Source organism: Heterodontus francisci, chromosome 31, assembly GCF_036365525.1.
Source record: "Heterodontus francisci isolate sHetFra1 chromosome 31, sHetFra1.hap1, whole genome shotgun sequence".
Taxonomy (NCBI): Eukaryota; Metazoa; Chordata; class Chondrichthyes; order Heterodontiformes; family Heterodontidae; genus Heterodontus; species Heterodontus francisci.
In genome coordinates, this window is record NC_090401.1 from 37838533 (window position 1) to 37851509 (window position 12977).

Consider the following 12977-nt stretch of genomic DNA (forward strand, 5'->3'; position numbering starts at 1 on the left):
ACAGCCCCAACATTGTTACCGCACCCTTCCTATTTCTGAGTTCTGTCCATATTGCCTCACTGCTCGAGTCCTCCATAGTGCCCTCCTTCAGCACAGCTGTGATATCCTCTTTGACCAGTAATGCAACTCCTCCAACCCTTTTACCTCCCTCTCTATCCTGCCTGAAGCATCGATATCCTGGGATATTTAGTTGCCAATCATGCCCTTCCCTCAACCAAGTCTCAGTAATAGCAATAACATCATACTCCCAGGTACGAATCCAAGCCCTAAGTTCATCTGCCTTACCTACTACACTTCTTGCATTAAAACAAATGCACCTCAGACCACCAGTCCCTTTATATTCATCATCTACTCCCTGCCTGCTCTTCCCCTTAGTCACACTGACTTCATTATCTAGTTCCTTACAGGCCTTTGTTACTACCTCCTTACTGTCAACTGACCTCAATTGGTTCCCATCCCCCTGCCACATTAGTTTAAACCCTCCCCAACAGCGTTAGCAAAAGCACCTCCAAGGACATTGGTTCCAGTCCGGCCCAGGTGTAGACCGTCCAATTTGTAATAGTCCCACCTCCCCCAGAACCGGTCCCAATGTCCCAAAAATCTGAACCCCTCCTTCCTGCACCATCTCTCAAGCCACGCATTCATCCTGACTATTCTTTCATTTTTACTCTGACTATCACGTGGCACTGGTAGTAATCCTGAGATTACTACCTCTGAGGTCCTACTTTTTAACTTGGCTCCTAACTCCCTAAACTCTGCTTGTAGGACCTCATCCCGTTTTTTACCTATATCATTGGTGCCTATGTGCACAATGACAACTGGCTGTTCACCCTCCCCCTTTAGAATGAGTTAAAAGTGAGTTAAAATCCTGCCAAATGATTCAGAGACCAAGCAAAAGCACCGAAACCAGCATCATTTGATAACACAGTGATGTGTGGCTTCAAAGAAGAGCAGTGGAAATTGCTCAAACCAGAGGCCAAAAACCGAACTAACTGGGAATTTCTCCTGGGTTTCAGATTCATATCAGCCAGTATCTCATTCTTGAAACCTTTAGACCCGTTGCAAATGTTGTCCAGGGGCTCAGACTTCTTCCCATCCTTTGCAAAATTTGGAATGCAGTCACTAAGTGAGAAAGAAGGAGTTCCTATAGATCCTGAAATACAATTCCTGAAGAATTTGAAGCACCCTGAGCAAGTTTATGCCACAAATGTTTCAATCGTTAATCAAGCAGGTTCAGGAGCTGACAATCAATGCTAAGGAAATAGTTGCTACAACTCCTCAGAAAACCTCAGATGATTTGCCTATTCCCATGGATAAGACATTGTTTGTGCTCCTGATTGTGGTGTGAACTCTCCAGGAACAGCTCCAAGAAAGCTGTGAACCCTGACATTGTTGATATTGTTGAAACTGAACTAGAGAAGTTACCATTTACTGCTCCTGTTATTAGTTGCAGATCATCCATTGTCAAACCCACTCAAAAATATCTACAAAGGTCAAGGAACCCTCGAAATTGTTTCAACTTGCAGATGAGTTGAAATCATTTCTGCAATTATGAGCATGATCATTATGGTTCTAGTCATGTGTAACCATTCTCCCTGCATGCTACTGGGGGAATGCTATGGATTTAAAAAAAATGATTTATTTACTTTTTTTTAGCTCTTAACCAAGCTATTTCTTGAAGATGATTATTTTCAGCTTGTAATTCTGAGGGAGAAAGTGATATGACAGTAATTGTATATTATTAACCGAACACCAGGAGCCCCCGATAGCTTTAACACTTCAATGTCTTCTCTTTGTTACTTCGTTAAACTGTGACAGAAAATACTGGAGCGACTGCAAACTAAAGTAGCTTGTTATTACACCAATTGAGGTCTTTATTGAGATATACCAACAATGTAAACGTCAATTGACTCACTACTACTGCATTTGACACAATATGTTACCCTTTGCAGTTTTGGATCATCATATTCTCCCCAATTTCTTATTGCCATATTGATGAGGCTTTACCTTGGAAAAGAAGCAGAATTAAGATGTTTGGTTGAAATGAAGATAAATAAATATATTAACATTAATACTTAAACTAGATCACACCTTGAAGTTTTCAATGCATGTATGAATGATAAAAACAATAGTTTAAATGAAAATTAACTCATTATTAAGTTTGACAGAACAACTGGTTCCTACAGAAAACAGTAAGTTCTTTTTTTTTGGAGGAGAAGCTTTTACACTTCATTAAGGATCACATTCATCACATGATACATACAAGTGAAACTGCCTCCAATCCAAGGTTAACAATAAACTCAAAAACTTGGTTATGATCACATTTTTCTACAATAGAATTATGACAATATCTATGGTGAATCCAGGCTGTTGTGTTCAATACCACCCAAAGCACAGCTCACATCTTCATGTGTGCAATATAAACTGATTTGAAATGTAATCACTGAAAGCCCTATCTGTCCTTGTACAGGCTCCTTGCTTGTTTTTCCATCAACGTCTATAGTGGCACCCATTTTCTATCAATGTTGTACAGGAACGACTGTTTTCCTTTTTTCTTCGGCACATAGGAGGCTGTGGCAGGCAGAACAGATAAACATAATCACATGATAGCATGTTGGGAGATGTTTTAACGAGTATTTGGATTAAGATCAGTTGATACTTATTTCCAGCTAGGCAGCTATCAAACATAATACATGAGAAAGGTCACTGACCTGAAACGTTAACTCTGCTTCTCTCTCCACAGATGCTGCCAGATCTGTTTAGTATTGCCAGCATTTCTTGTTTTTATTTGAGATTTCCAGCATCTGCAGTATTTTGCTTTTATTTACATGAGACAATACTGGCGTTCTGATAGTTACAACTTCAGGGTACTGGTGCCCCATTTATGAGAACTGAGTTTGAATTCCAGTCCAGACTGACTTGTTTTTACTTAAACTTTGCAAGGATTTCAGGTTTGCCAATCTTGGGGGTTGCTTTAGGGAAAGGGAGGGGGAGAAAGTGTCAGAGCCTATTTCTCCACTTTTCCATCTCCTCTCCTACTTAAAAATAGGAACAATCCTTGGTTCATCAGATCATACTATTCCTTTGGCTGGATGTGTTAGTAATTCAGTAATGTAAATTGGCAATTATTGTCTGTCGGAATAAATGAACATAACATTTTCATTTGCTTTCTGATAGGGTCAGCTAACAATGTGGTATAATCATGGATTTAACAGGCAATTAGATCCCAGGGACATCAGAAAGAAAGCACCCATGATGATCTAACTCTTGGACTCCAATGAATTAGTTTTACTGATGATGAGTATAACTCACAGCTACAGTTTGCACTTGCATGATCTTGTATTGACTGTCAGACGTGGTGCACATGATCCAACCCAACTCAACACTACTCCAAAGCCTCCCTGTTTCGAAAAGGCTTGACTCTAGTCCACCACAGTCTCTCACCATGACCAAACTTTGCAAACAGCTTCCTCATCATCCGTAAACAGAACCATGAAAGTTTATTTATTAAAATATGTTAATAAGGAATGTGAAGTGTCCATGATCAGACTAGTTTTAATGTGTTGTGTCAGGATGAGAGCAGTTTTGTGATAAATGCTTTGCAAATTCTGTTGAACAGAAACCTCAACTGGAAGTGAGTCCATGACCATGATGATGAAGAAGTTGATGCCTCACCCTGAATTAACTTGGGTTGCATTTTAGAGATAAATAAAAACTATAAAAAATCTTTATCTTTTCTTCTTTTTTCTTTTGGGCCTCCTTATCTCGAGAGACAATGGATACGCGCCTGGAGGTGGTCAGTGGTTTGTGAAGCAGCGCCTGGAGTGGCTATAAAGGCCAATTCTGGAGTGACAGGCTCTTCCACAGGTGCTGCAGAGAAATTTGTTTGTTGGGGCTGTTGCACAGTTGGCTCTCCCCTTGCGCCTCTGTCTTTTTTCCTGCCAACTACTAAGTCTCTTCGACTCTTTATATGAGTGAAATAATATTGAAATGCAGTATTAAAATATGGACAAAATGGGGTAGAATTTGGACCATATCGTGCCTGTTTTACAATGAGAATGAATTTTGGGGAACAACATTCTGCACCTGATCAGTGCCAAGGGTATGGGCGCTGCAATATTTGAATATTTCGCACCCATCTGAAACAGGGATTAGGTTCCTTCCATATGTAACTGCCTATTTCAGGACTCCTGCACTAAATTGGTCAGCTTCGTGCAGAGTCAACTCCAGCACAAGCAGAGGCCACCACCAAAAACTGAAGTTTTTTTTCAATGCTTCTGAGCTCCTCCGCACCGCAATCTTGGCAACTGTTGCTGGCCTGTGATCAGTCCTCCTTCTACTGTCCTTACATTCCCCTTCCAGGACATACCTCAGGGCCACTGCTTGGAAGTTAGCTAGCCTGAAATTGAAACCCTTACAATGGGAAAGCTGCCTCTGGAGGCAAGACAGGTGCTGACAACTCACCAACTTATTACAATGAGACCTGAGACTCAATTTCAGGTTAATTTCAGACTCCAAGATGGGGCATGCACTGCTGGCACATTGTTGGCTCTGCGCCTGAAATCTAACCAAACATTCGAGGCAGATTGAGAGAGAACAGTTGGCTGGTTTAGTGGTATGCTGAAGTGATATGAAGTCCATTGCGATATAATAATACCCTGTGATTAGAGAAATTCTGCTACCATCACCAAGCACTTTCTCTACAGCATGCCTGTTCCTTTATTCCCACACTGTTGTCCAGGGCCATGAAGAAGGAGTGGGTGTTGTGAGATAAGGCTGGCAGTGAATCTGCCCGGGGCTCCTCCCACTGGACAATGGCTGGAGTTAAAAGATGGAGTGGAATCCAGGTGTAGCTGGGTCTGCTCCATTTCTCAGGCCCTTGACCAGAGACTCACCCAAGTGATGTCATGGCCCCGGACAGTTATTTTGGGCCCAGATATTTTATATTTATAAAGCCAACTTATTAAATTATTTAAATACCCATCATAACTCTAGAAGGTTAACATTTCCCTGTGCTTCACAGGTTTACTGCAAACAGTTTATTTGTGACTTTACAAAGAAGGAAACAGAACTGCTTGGTAATTGTGGGCTGCATTTGTATTCGACTTCCTGGGGATCTATAAGCAAAATTCACCCAAACCTCAGTCAGCACAATCATCACGATTTACAATTTGTGTTTTATTGGTGTTTAACATGCATTGACTTCCATTTTGAGTGAATCAGCTAGAGTTTGCAGGGTCAAAAGGCGAGCACATAATTTGCTAGGGACCAGCGGGCATGCATCCCACTGGAAGTATATTCCCAGTGCCTGCCTACTGCACTAGGCCCAAAAGAAACACCACCTACCTGGCACTGGGGCAGGAGGGCTGAGGTGTTGCCTCTGCCCATCCACAACACAGCTATCTCTGCTTTGGTCCCGTGTGTAAAAAAATAAAACTTTTTTCACTGGTCTAGGCAGCTCCCCTTGCCTGATTCCTCCCCTCCCCCTCCCCCTCCAGTGAGCCCACTTGCACCTGCATGAAGGCTGGTATACCTCATCTCTATCAGTATACTGGTCTGCAGTTCTTAGCTGAGCTCCGCCTGAGCCTGGGGAGTGAAGTATCTACCCCCAGAGCTGTTCCTTACACCACTGGCCTTGTAAGCATAGGTTCTGTCTCTTATAGAACCGACCAATACTCCTAAAATCAGCAGGGACGCAGTGTAAACAGATGCCTGGAGTTCCAGCGTAAGTCCAGCTGAACTCCTGAATAACTCAGTAGTATATATATTTTAACAAATTTCCCATGGTGCTGTTTGCAGTCAGTTTTATAATACGTACAGGTAGGGCATGCTATACAGTAAATCCTTATTGTATAACTAGCAGATCTCTGGCATTGAAATATCGGGGAGTTGAGGGCTATGAGGAGCTGGCATGAAAAAGGAGTTGAGGTCTGGGGCAGATCAGCCATGATTTTATTGAATGGCGGGGCAGGCTTGAGGGGCCTCCTGCTCCTATTTCTTATGTTCTTATTGTTCCAGGTGATTTTTTTAATGTCATGTAAAGCATAACATCAAAGACACTGATGTATAGTGAAATAAGTCAAAATGTTTTATTATTCTTTCTTGGAATGTGGGCATTGCTGGCTAGGCCAGCATTTGTTGCCCATCCCTAATTGCCCTTGACCTGAGCAGCTTGCTGGGCCATTTCAGAGGGCAGTTAAGGATCAACCACATTGCTGTGGGTCTGGAGTCACATGTAGGCCAGACCAGGTAAGGACAATAGATTTCCTACCCTAAAGGACATTAGTGAAATTGTTTTTATAACAATTGATGGTTTCATTCCTGAGACTAATTTTCAATTCCAGATTTTAATTAATTGAATTTAAATTCCACCAGCTGCCTCTGAATTACTAGTCCAGTGACATTACCACTATGTCACCATCTCCGTTTGTTTTTGTTATGTGGTATTTTAAGATTTTTACTCGTTTACCTGCTTTGGGGATCAAGTTCCACAAAGCCATCCATTATTCTGTAAATGAGCTGCGCTTATTTTGCATACATTCCTTCACCTAAATGCATATAATTTTTATCACATGTCAATTTTAAAGCTGCAGATGTACATCAAAATGGCATGTAACGTGTATAAGTTGGAGGTAAGTATCTAGCACTTAACAGCATTAGGGCTGGGGTTGAGCATAACTGCCTGTTTTAGGAGTCTCTGTCCCCATCTCCCATGTTAGGGATAGGTGAAAATTTAATCCCGTATAAGGTCTGCAGAAGTCCCAATGTAAGGCTTGAACCTAGCCTAATTTCAAGACCATAGGAACATAGGAGCAGGAGTAGGCCATTCAGCCCACCGAGCCTGCCCCACCATTCAATACGATCATGGCTGATCATCAACTTCAATGCCTTTTTCCCACACTATCCTCATATCCCTTTATGCCATTTGTAATGACTGAGCTTCCACAGCCCTCTGAGGTCGAGAATTCCAAAGATTCACAACCCTCTGAGTAAAGAAATTTCTCCTCATCTCAGTCCTAAGTGGCTTCCCCCTTATTTTGAAATTGTGTCCCCTGGTTCTAGACTCCCCAAACAAGGGAAACATCTTAGATGCATCTGCCCTGTCTATCCATTTAAGAATTTTGTAGATTTCAATGAGATCACCCCTCATTCTTCGAAACTCTAGAGAATACAGGCCCAGTTTCCCCAATCTTTCTTCATAGGACAGTCCCGCCATCCCGGGAACAAGTCTGGTGAATCTTCACTGCACTCCCTCTATGGCAATAATATCCTTCCAAAGGTAAGGGCACCAAAACTGCACACAGTACTCCAAATGTGGTCTAATCAAGGCTCTATACAATTGAAGCAAGATTTCACTACTCCTATACTCAAATCCTATTGCGATAAAGGCTAACTTACCATTCGCCTTCCTAATTGTTTGCTGCACCTACATGATAGCTTTCAGTGACTTATTGATGAGGACACCCAGGTCCCTTTGTACATCTACATTTTCTAATCTCTTACCATATAAGAAATACTCTGTGCATCTGTTCCTCCTACCAAAGTGGATAACCTCACATTTTTCCACATTATATTCCATCTGCCACATTCTTGCCCACTCACTAAGTCTGTCAAAATCCCTTTGAAGCCACTTTGCATCTTCCTCACAACACACATTCCCACCTAGTTTTGTGTCATCTGCAAACTTGGAAATATTACATTTGGTCCCCACATCCAAATCATTGATATATATTGTGAACAGCTGGGGGACAAGCACTGATCCCTGCAGTACCCCACCAGTCACAGCCTGCCAACATGAGAATAACCCGTTTATTCCTACTCTCTGCTTTTTGCCTGTTAACCAATCCTTAATCCATGCCAGTATATTATCTCCTATCCCATGTGCTTTAATTTTGCTAACCAACTTCCTGTAGGGGACTTTATCAAAAGCCTTTTGAAAATCCAAGTATACCACGTCCACTGACTCCCCTTTATCAATTCTGTTAGTAACATCCTCAAAAAACTCCAACAGGTTCGTAAAACATGATTTCCCATTCATAAATCCATGTTGAATATGCCCAATCAGATCATTAATATCCAAGTCTCCATTTATTACATCCTTAAGAATAGATTCTAGCATTTTCCCAATGACTGATGTAAGGCTAACAGGTCTGGAATTCCCTGTTTTCTCTCTCCCTCCCTTTTTAAATAGTGGGGTGACATTTGCAACCTTCCAATCTGCAGGAACTGCTCCAGAATCTATACAATTTTGAAAGATGATCACTATTATCCACTATCTCCATAGCTACCTCTCTCAACACTCTGGGATGTAGAATATCAGGTCCCAGGGCCTTATCAACCTTCAGTCTCATTAATTTCTCCAATACAACTTTCTTACTAATACTAATTTCCTCATTCCCCTAAACCCTTGGATCTCTAATTCTTGTATATTCCACAATGAAGACAGACACAAAGTAATCATTTAGCTTCTCTGCCATTTCTCTATTACCCATTATAAATTCTCCTGACTCTGCCTGTAATGGACCCACATTTGTCTCAGCCAAACGTTTCCTTTTTACAAGTACAAACATAAAAAACCAGTGGGTAAGCAAACTGAACAAACTAAAATGAAATAAAATAAAACAAATACACAAAAAATATAAAAAAGAAAAAAGAAAAATAACTAAAAATAATCTCTGAGGATAGGCTGTCTATTAATATCCATTATAAGCCCACGGACTCTCACAGCTTCCTCGACTATACTTCTTCACACCCTGCCTCCTGTAAGGAATCCATTCCATTCTCCCAGTTTCTCCGTCTCTGAAGCATCTGCTCTGATGATGCTACCTTCCACAACAGCGCTTCTGTATGTCTTCCTTTTTCCTCAACCGAGGATTCCCCCAACCGTGGTTGACAGGGCCCTCAACCATGTCTGGCCCATTTCCCGCACCTTTACCCTCACCCTTTTCCCTCCCTCCCAGAAGCGCGACAGGGTTCCCCTTGCCCTCACTTTCCACCCCATCAGCCTCCATATCCAAAGGATCATCCTCCGCCATTTCCACCACCTCCAGCGCGATGCCACTACCAAACACATCTTCCCCTCCCTTCCACTGTCAGCATTCCGAAGGAATCGTTCCCTCCGGGACACCCTGGTCCACCCCTCCATTACCCCCACCACCTCGTCCCCTTCCCACAGCACCTTCCCCTGCAATCGCAGGAGGTGTAATACCTGCCCATTTACCTCCTCTCTCCTCACTATCCCAGGCCCCAAACACTCCTTTCAGGTGAAGCAGCGATTTACTTGTACTTCTTTCAATGTAGTATACTGTATTCGCTGCTCACAATGTGGTCTCCTCTACACTGGGGAGACCAAACGCAGACTGGGTGACCGCTTTGCGGAACACCTCCACTCAGTCCGAAAGCATGACCCAGAGCTTCCGGTTGCTTGCCATTTCAATACTCCCCCCAGCTTTCATGCTCACATCTCTGTCCTGGGATTGCTGCAATGTTCCAGTGAATATCAACACAAGCTCGAGGAACAGCATCTCATTTACTGATTAGGCACACTACAGCCTGCCGGACTGAACATTGAGTTCAATCATTTCAGAGCATGACGGCTCCCCCCCACCCCCCCCCCCCCACCCACCCCGCCAATTAGCTTTTATTTTTAGTTCTTTTTTCTTTTTTCTTTTTTTTTGTGTTTGCTTTATTTTATTTCATCTTAGTTTGTTCAGTTTGCTTACCCACTGTTTTTTTTTCATGTTTGTACTTGCGGCTGTTCAATTTTCAGTCCGTTAACACCCTATCTGTACTAATGCTTTGTCTTTCAATACACCATTAACATATTGTTTGCCTTTGCTCCACGACCTTCTGGTCAGCTATTCTATGACCTTGTCTTATGTACACCTTCTCCTTTGTTATCTCTTGACCCACCCATGCTTTACTTGCTTATAACCTTTCACGTTTCTAATATTTGCCAGTTCTGCAGAAGGGGCACTGACCTGAAACGTTAACTCTGCTTCTTTCTCCACAGATGCTGCCAGATCTGCTGAGTATTTCCAGCATTTCTTGTTTTTATTTCCTTTTTAAGTACCTGTAGAAGCTTTTACAGTCTGTTTTTATATTTTTTGTTAGCTTACATTCATATTCTATTCTCCCTTTCTTTATCAGTTTCTTTGTCCTCCTTTGCTGTACTCTCAAATCCTCAGGTTTACTACTATTTCTGGCAACTTTATAGGCCTTTTCTTTCAATTTTATACAATCCTTAACTTCCTTTGTCATCCACGGTTGACTGCCTTTACATTTGGGGATTTTGTGCCTTGAAGGAATGTATAATTGCTGTAAACTACGTAAAATTTCTTTAAAGATTATCCATTGCCAATGTACTGTCATACCTTTTAATGTATTTTCCCAATCCACCTCAGCCAATTTGCCCCTCATACCTTCAGAATTTCCTTTGTTCAAATTTAACACCCTGGCTTCAATTGAACTACCTCACCTTCAAACATAATGTAAAATTCTATCATATTATGGTCACTCATCCCCAAAAGTTCTTTCACAACAAGATTATTAATTAGCCCTTTCTCATTACATAAAACTAGATCTAAAATAGACCATCTGCTGTACTCTCGAGTTACAGCAGGAATGAACGAGAAGGGTTGCAGTTGTGTAAGCCATTAAAGGTTTAAAAGTGGTTTCTGACATCATCTGCATCCTTTTGTGTGCATTGCACCCTTCAAACACAAGGTCAGCCATCTATTTTTTAAATTACAATATCATGCTAGTTCTGTTACTTATCTCTAACCATCATAGTCTCCTACCTGGCCCTGGAGCATCTTTGTTTTGGACATTTCCAGTCCAGCGGCTAGTGTTAGATACAAACACAGCATTGGACATATAGTGCTTGGGTGGATCGTGAAAATCAACAATGTCATAATACCCAGGGCCAGGAGGAGTTGGGTTTCTGCGTACTGGGAAGGGAGGAGCAGAAATACACATGTAATGTTTCTTCCTAGAAAAGATAAATTGTAACAGGACAATATGAGAAGCAACAAACATTTTGTTAAAATGATACTAAATCCATGTTACAAAAACAGTAAATTAGTCGCAGTGATTCTACTTGTGAAGCTGATTATAACTTATTTTATGATGGCTGTGAGTTTTCCACCCAGCCTCAGTTGTGGAATTTATCTAATATTTGATGCCTAGCCTTGACATGTTCTCTAGATATCAAATAATAATTTGTAAAAACACAGCATAATATTGCTGCAGGTTACTTATATTGTTAGTGCTGGTCATCAAAATGGTTCAACCCTCCACTCCACTGAGTTCCTGATCTCAGCTATGCTGCTTTGGGAGAGTGTCAAGCAGAGTCCTGTGTCTTGAAAATCCAGGAGTGAGGGGGTTTGCTCTGTCTATTTCCTGCAGCTTGCACCGTATCTCCGCCATTTCTGGGAGTTTCTGACATGTTTCGTAAACGGCAGAAACTCTCCCTGCCCCGTTATAAGGCAAATGGTGACAGAGGGCTGAAAATTCCCTATACAATGAGGTTCCCCCCTCACTGGATCAGTTTGGATGTGGTGTATCTCTGGATGCCGGTATACCAAATGAGTTGAAGTGTACTGGCTTTGAGATGGGTGAAGGTAGGACATGCTAGCAGAATCCAGACCAGAAAAGTGATTTAGATCCCAAAAGATTTTTTTTTCCCCCAAAATTTTCATGACTGGCCCCCTTATGCAAAAAGACCCATCAGAGGGAGTTGTGCCTTTCATGGCATTTATGCCTGCCTGCCCCATATAAATTAGATGGCTTCCAGTTAACCATACAAACTGCACATAGGCCTAGCTCTGCAGAGCACCGAGGAGGCATGATCCTGGCTAACTGTCAGGATTGTGTCCTAGGAATTTCAGGGGCCTAATGTCTCCCTGTTGCGGGAAGTTAAATCAGACATGGAGTCTTTACATAGCTGTTATCATTAAAAAGGGGCATTGTAAGCAGCCTGGGAATACCTACATAGTGGTTGTTATGCCTGGAAGTTACCAACAACAGAATAAAATTGGGGGGGAAAGTACATATACATGCCCTCAAGGCAAACACACATAAATTATATCATATGCAATAGAAACATGTTCATTTTGTTGGAGTGAATGTTTGCAGTGTTCACTGAAGTCATTGATACAATATACACACAGTGAATTGATTGCTGCATGATGTTTAAAGAATAAAATTTCAGGGATCATGAACAAACAAGATGTCTTACCAACATAGCAATAAGGAATAAAAGCAAAATACTGCAGATGCTGGAGATTTGAAATAAAAACAAGAAATGCTGGAAATACTCAGCAGCATCTGTGGAGAGAGAAGCAGAGTTAACGTTTCAGGTCAGTGACCTTTCATCATGTTTTTATAGCGATAAGGAAATTATTGGAATTTATTTGTAGGTGCAGTGCTTGTAAACTTGCAGTTCATGGAAGCACATTATATCACTGTGAAATAAAGCCCAAGGTTTTTCTTCCTGGTAATGAGATGGTTGAGGGTGAGAAATTCTGCAGACAATCATTCAGCTGGCTCCATGCCAGTCACTGCAGTCATCGACCTGAATTGTTAACTCTGTTTCTCTCTCCACAGATGCTGCCAGACCTGCCGAGTATTTCCAGCATTTTCTGCTTTTATTTAAGATTTGGTTTTCTCCGATCCAAAGTGAATGGCCTCGCATTTCCTTATATCGAACATCATCTGCCATAGTTTTTGTCAACTCACTTAGTTTGTCCACATCCCTTTGTAACTTCCGGCTCCCATTTATGCAATTTACAATGCCTCCTAACTTAAGTTGTTTATTGGTTCATTATTGCTGCTGGCATTCTTGCCATTGATGTCTCCATGGCCTCCTAACTTCCCACTAATCATTTCCTGGTTCCTGCAATCCTCTTCTCTCTGTGCCAGCAATGCCTACCACGGGTGACCCACCTGCCATCTCAACTTCCGCAGTTCCACACCTA

At 41.8% G+C, this 12977-nt stretch overlaps 1 protein-coding gene across 4 annotated transcripts in view; it reads right to left on the reverse strand.

Annotated features, from left to right (window-relative positions):
• Positions 1–1795: 1795 nt before the first annotated feature.
• Positions 1796–12977, reverse strand: part of stpg1 (sperm-tail PG-rich repeat containing 1) — a 61572-nt gene continuing 50390 nt past the window's right edge. The window contains exons 7-8 of one of the 4 annotated variants that reach the window (XM_068010941.1): positions 10800–10990; positions 1797–2571 (exon numbers count right to left, since the gene is read on the reverse strand). In XM_068010941.1, the coding sequence (XP_067867042.1) occupies positions 2498–2571; positions 10800–10990 (265 nt within the window). In that variant the 3' untranslated portion in view covers positions 1797–2497. Of the gene's footprint in view, positions 2572–10799; positions 10991–12977 lie in introns of all 4 variants that reach the window. The other 3 variants (XM_068010938.1, XM_068010939.1, XM_068010942.1) reach the window with 3 other exon arrangements.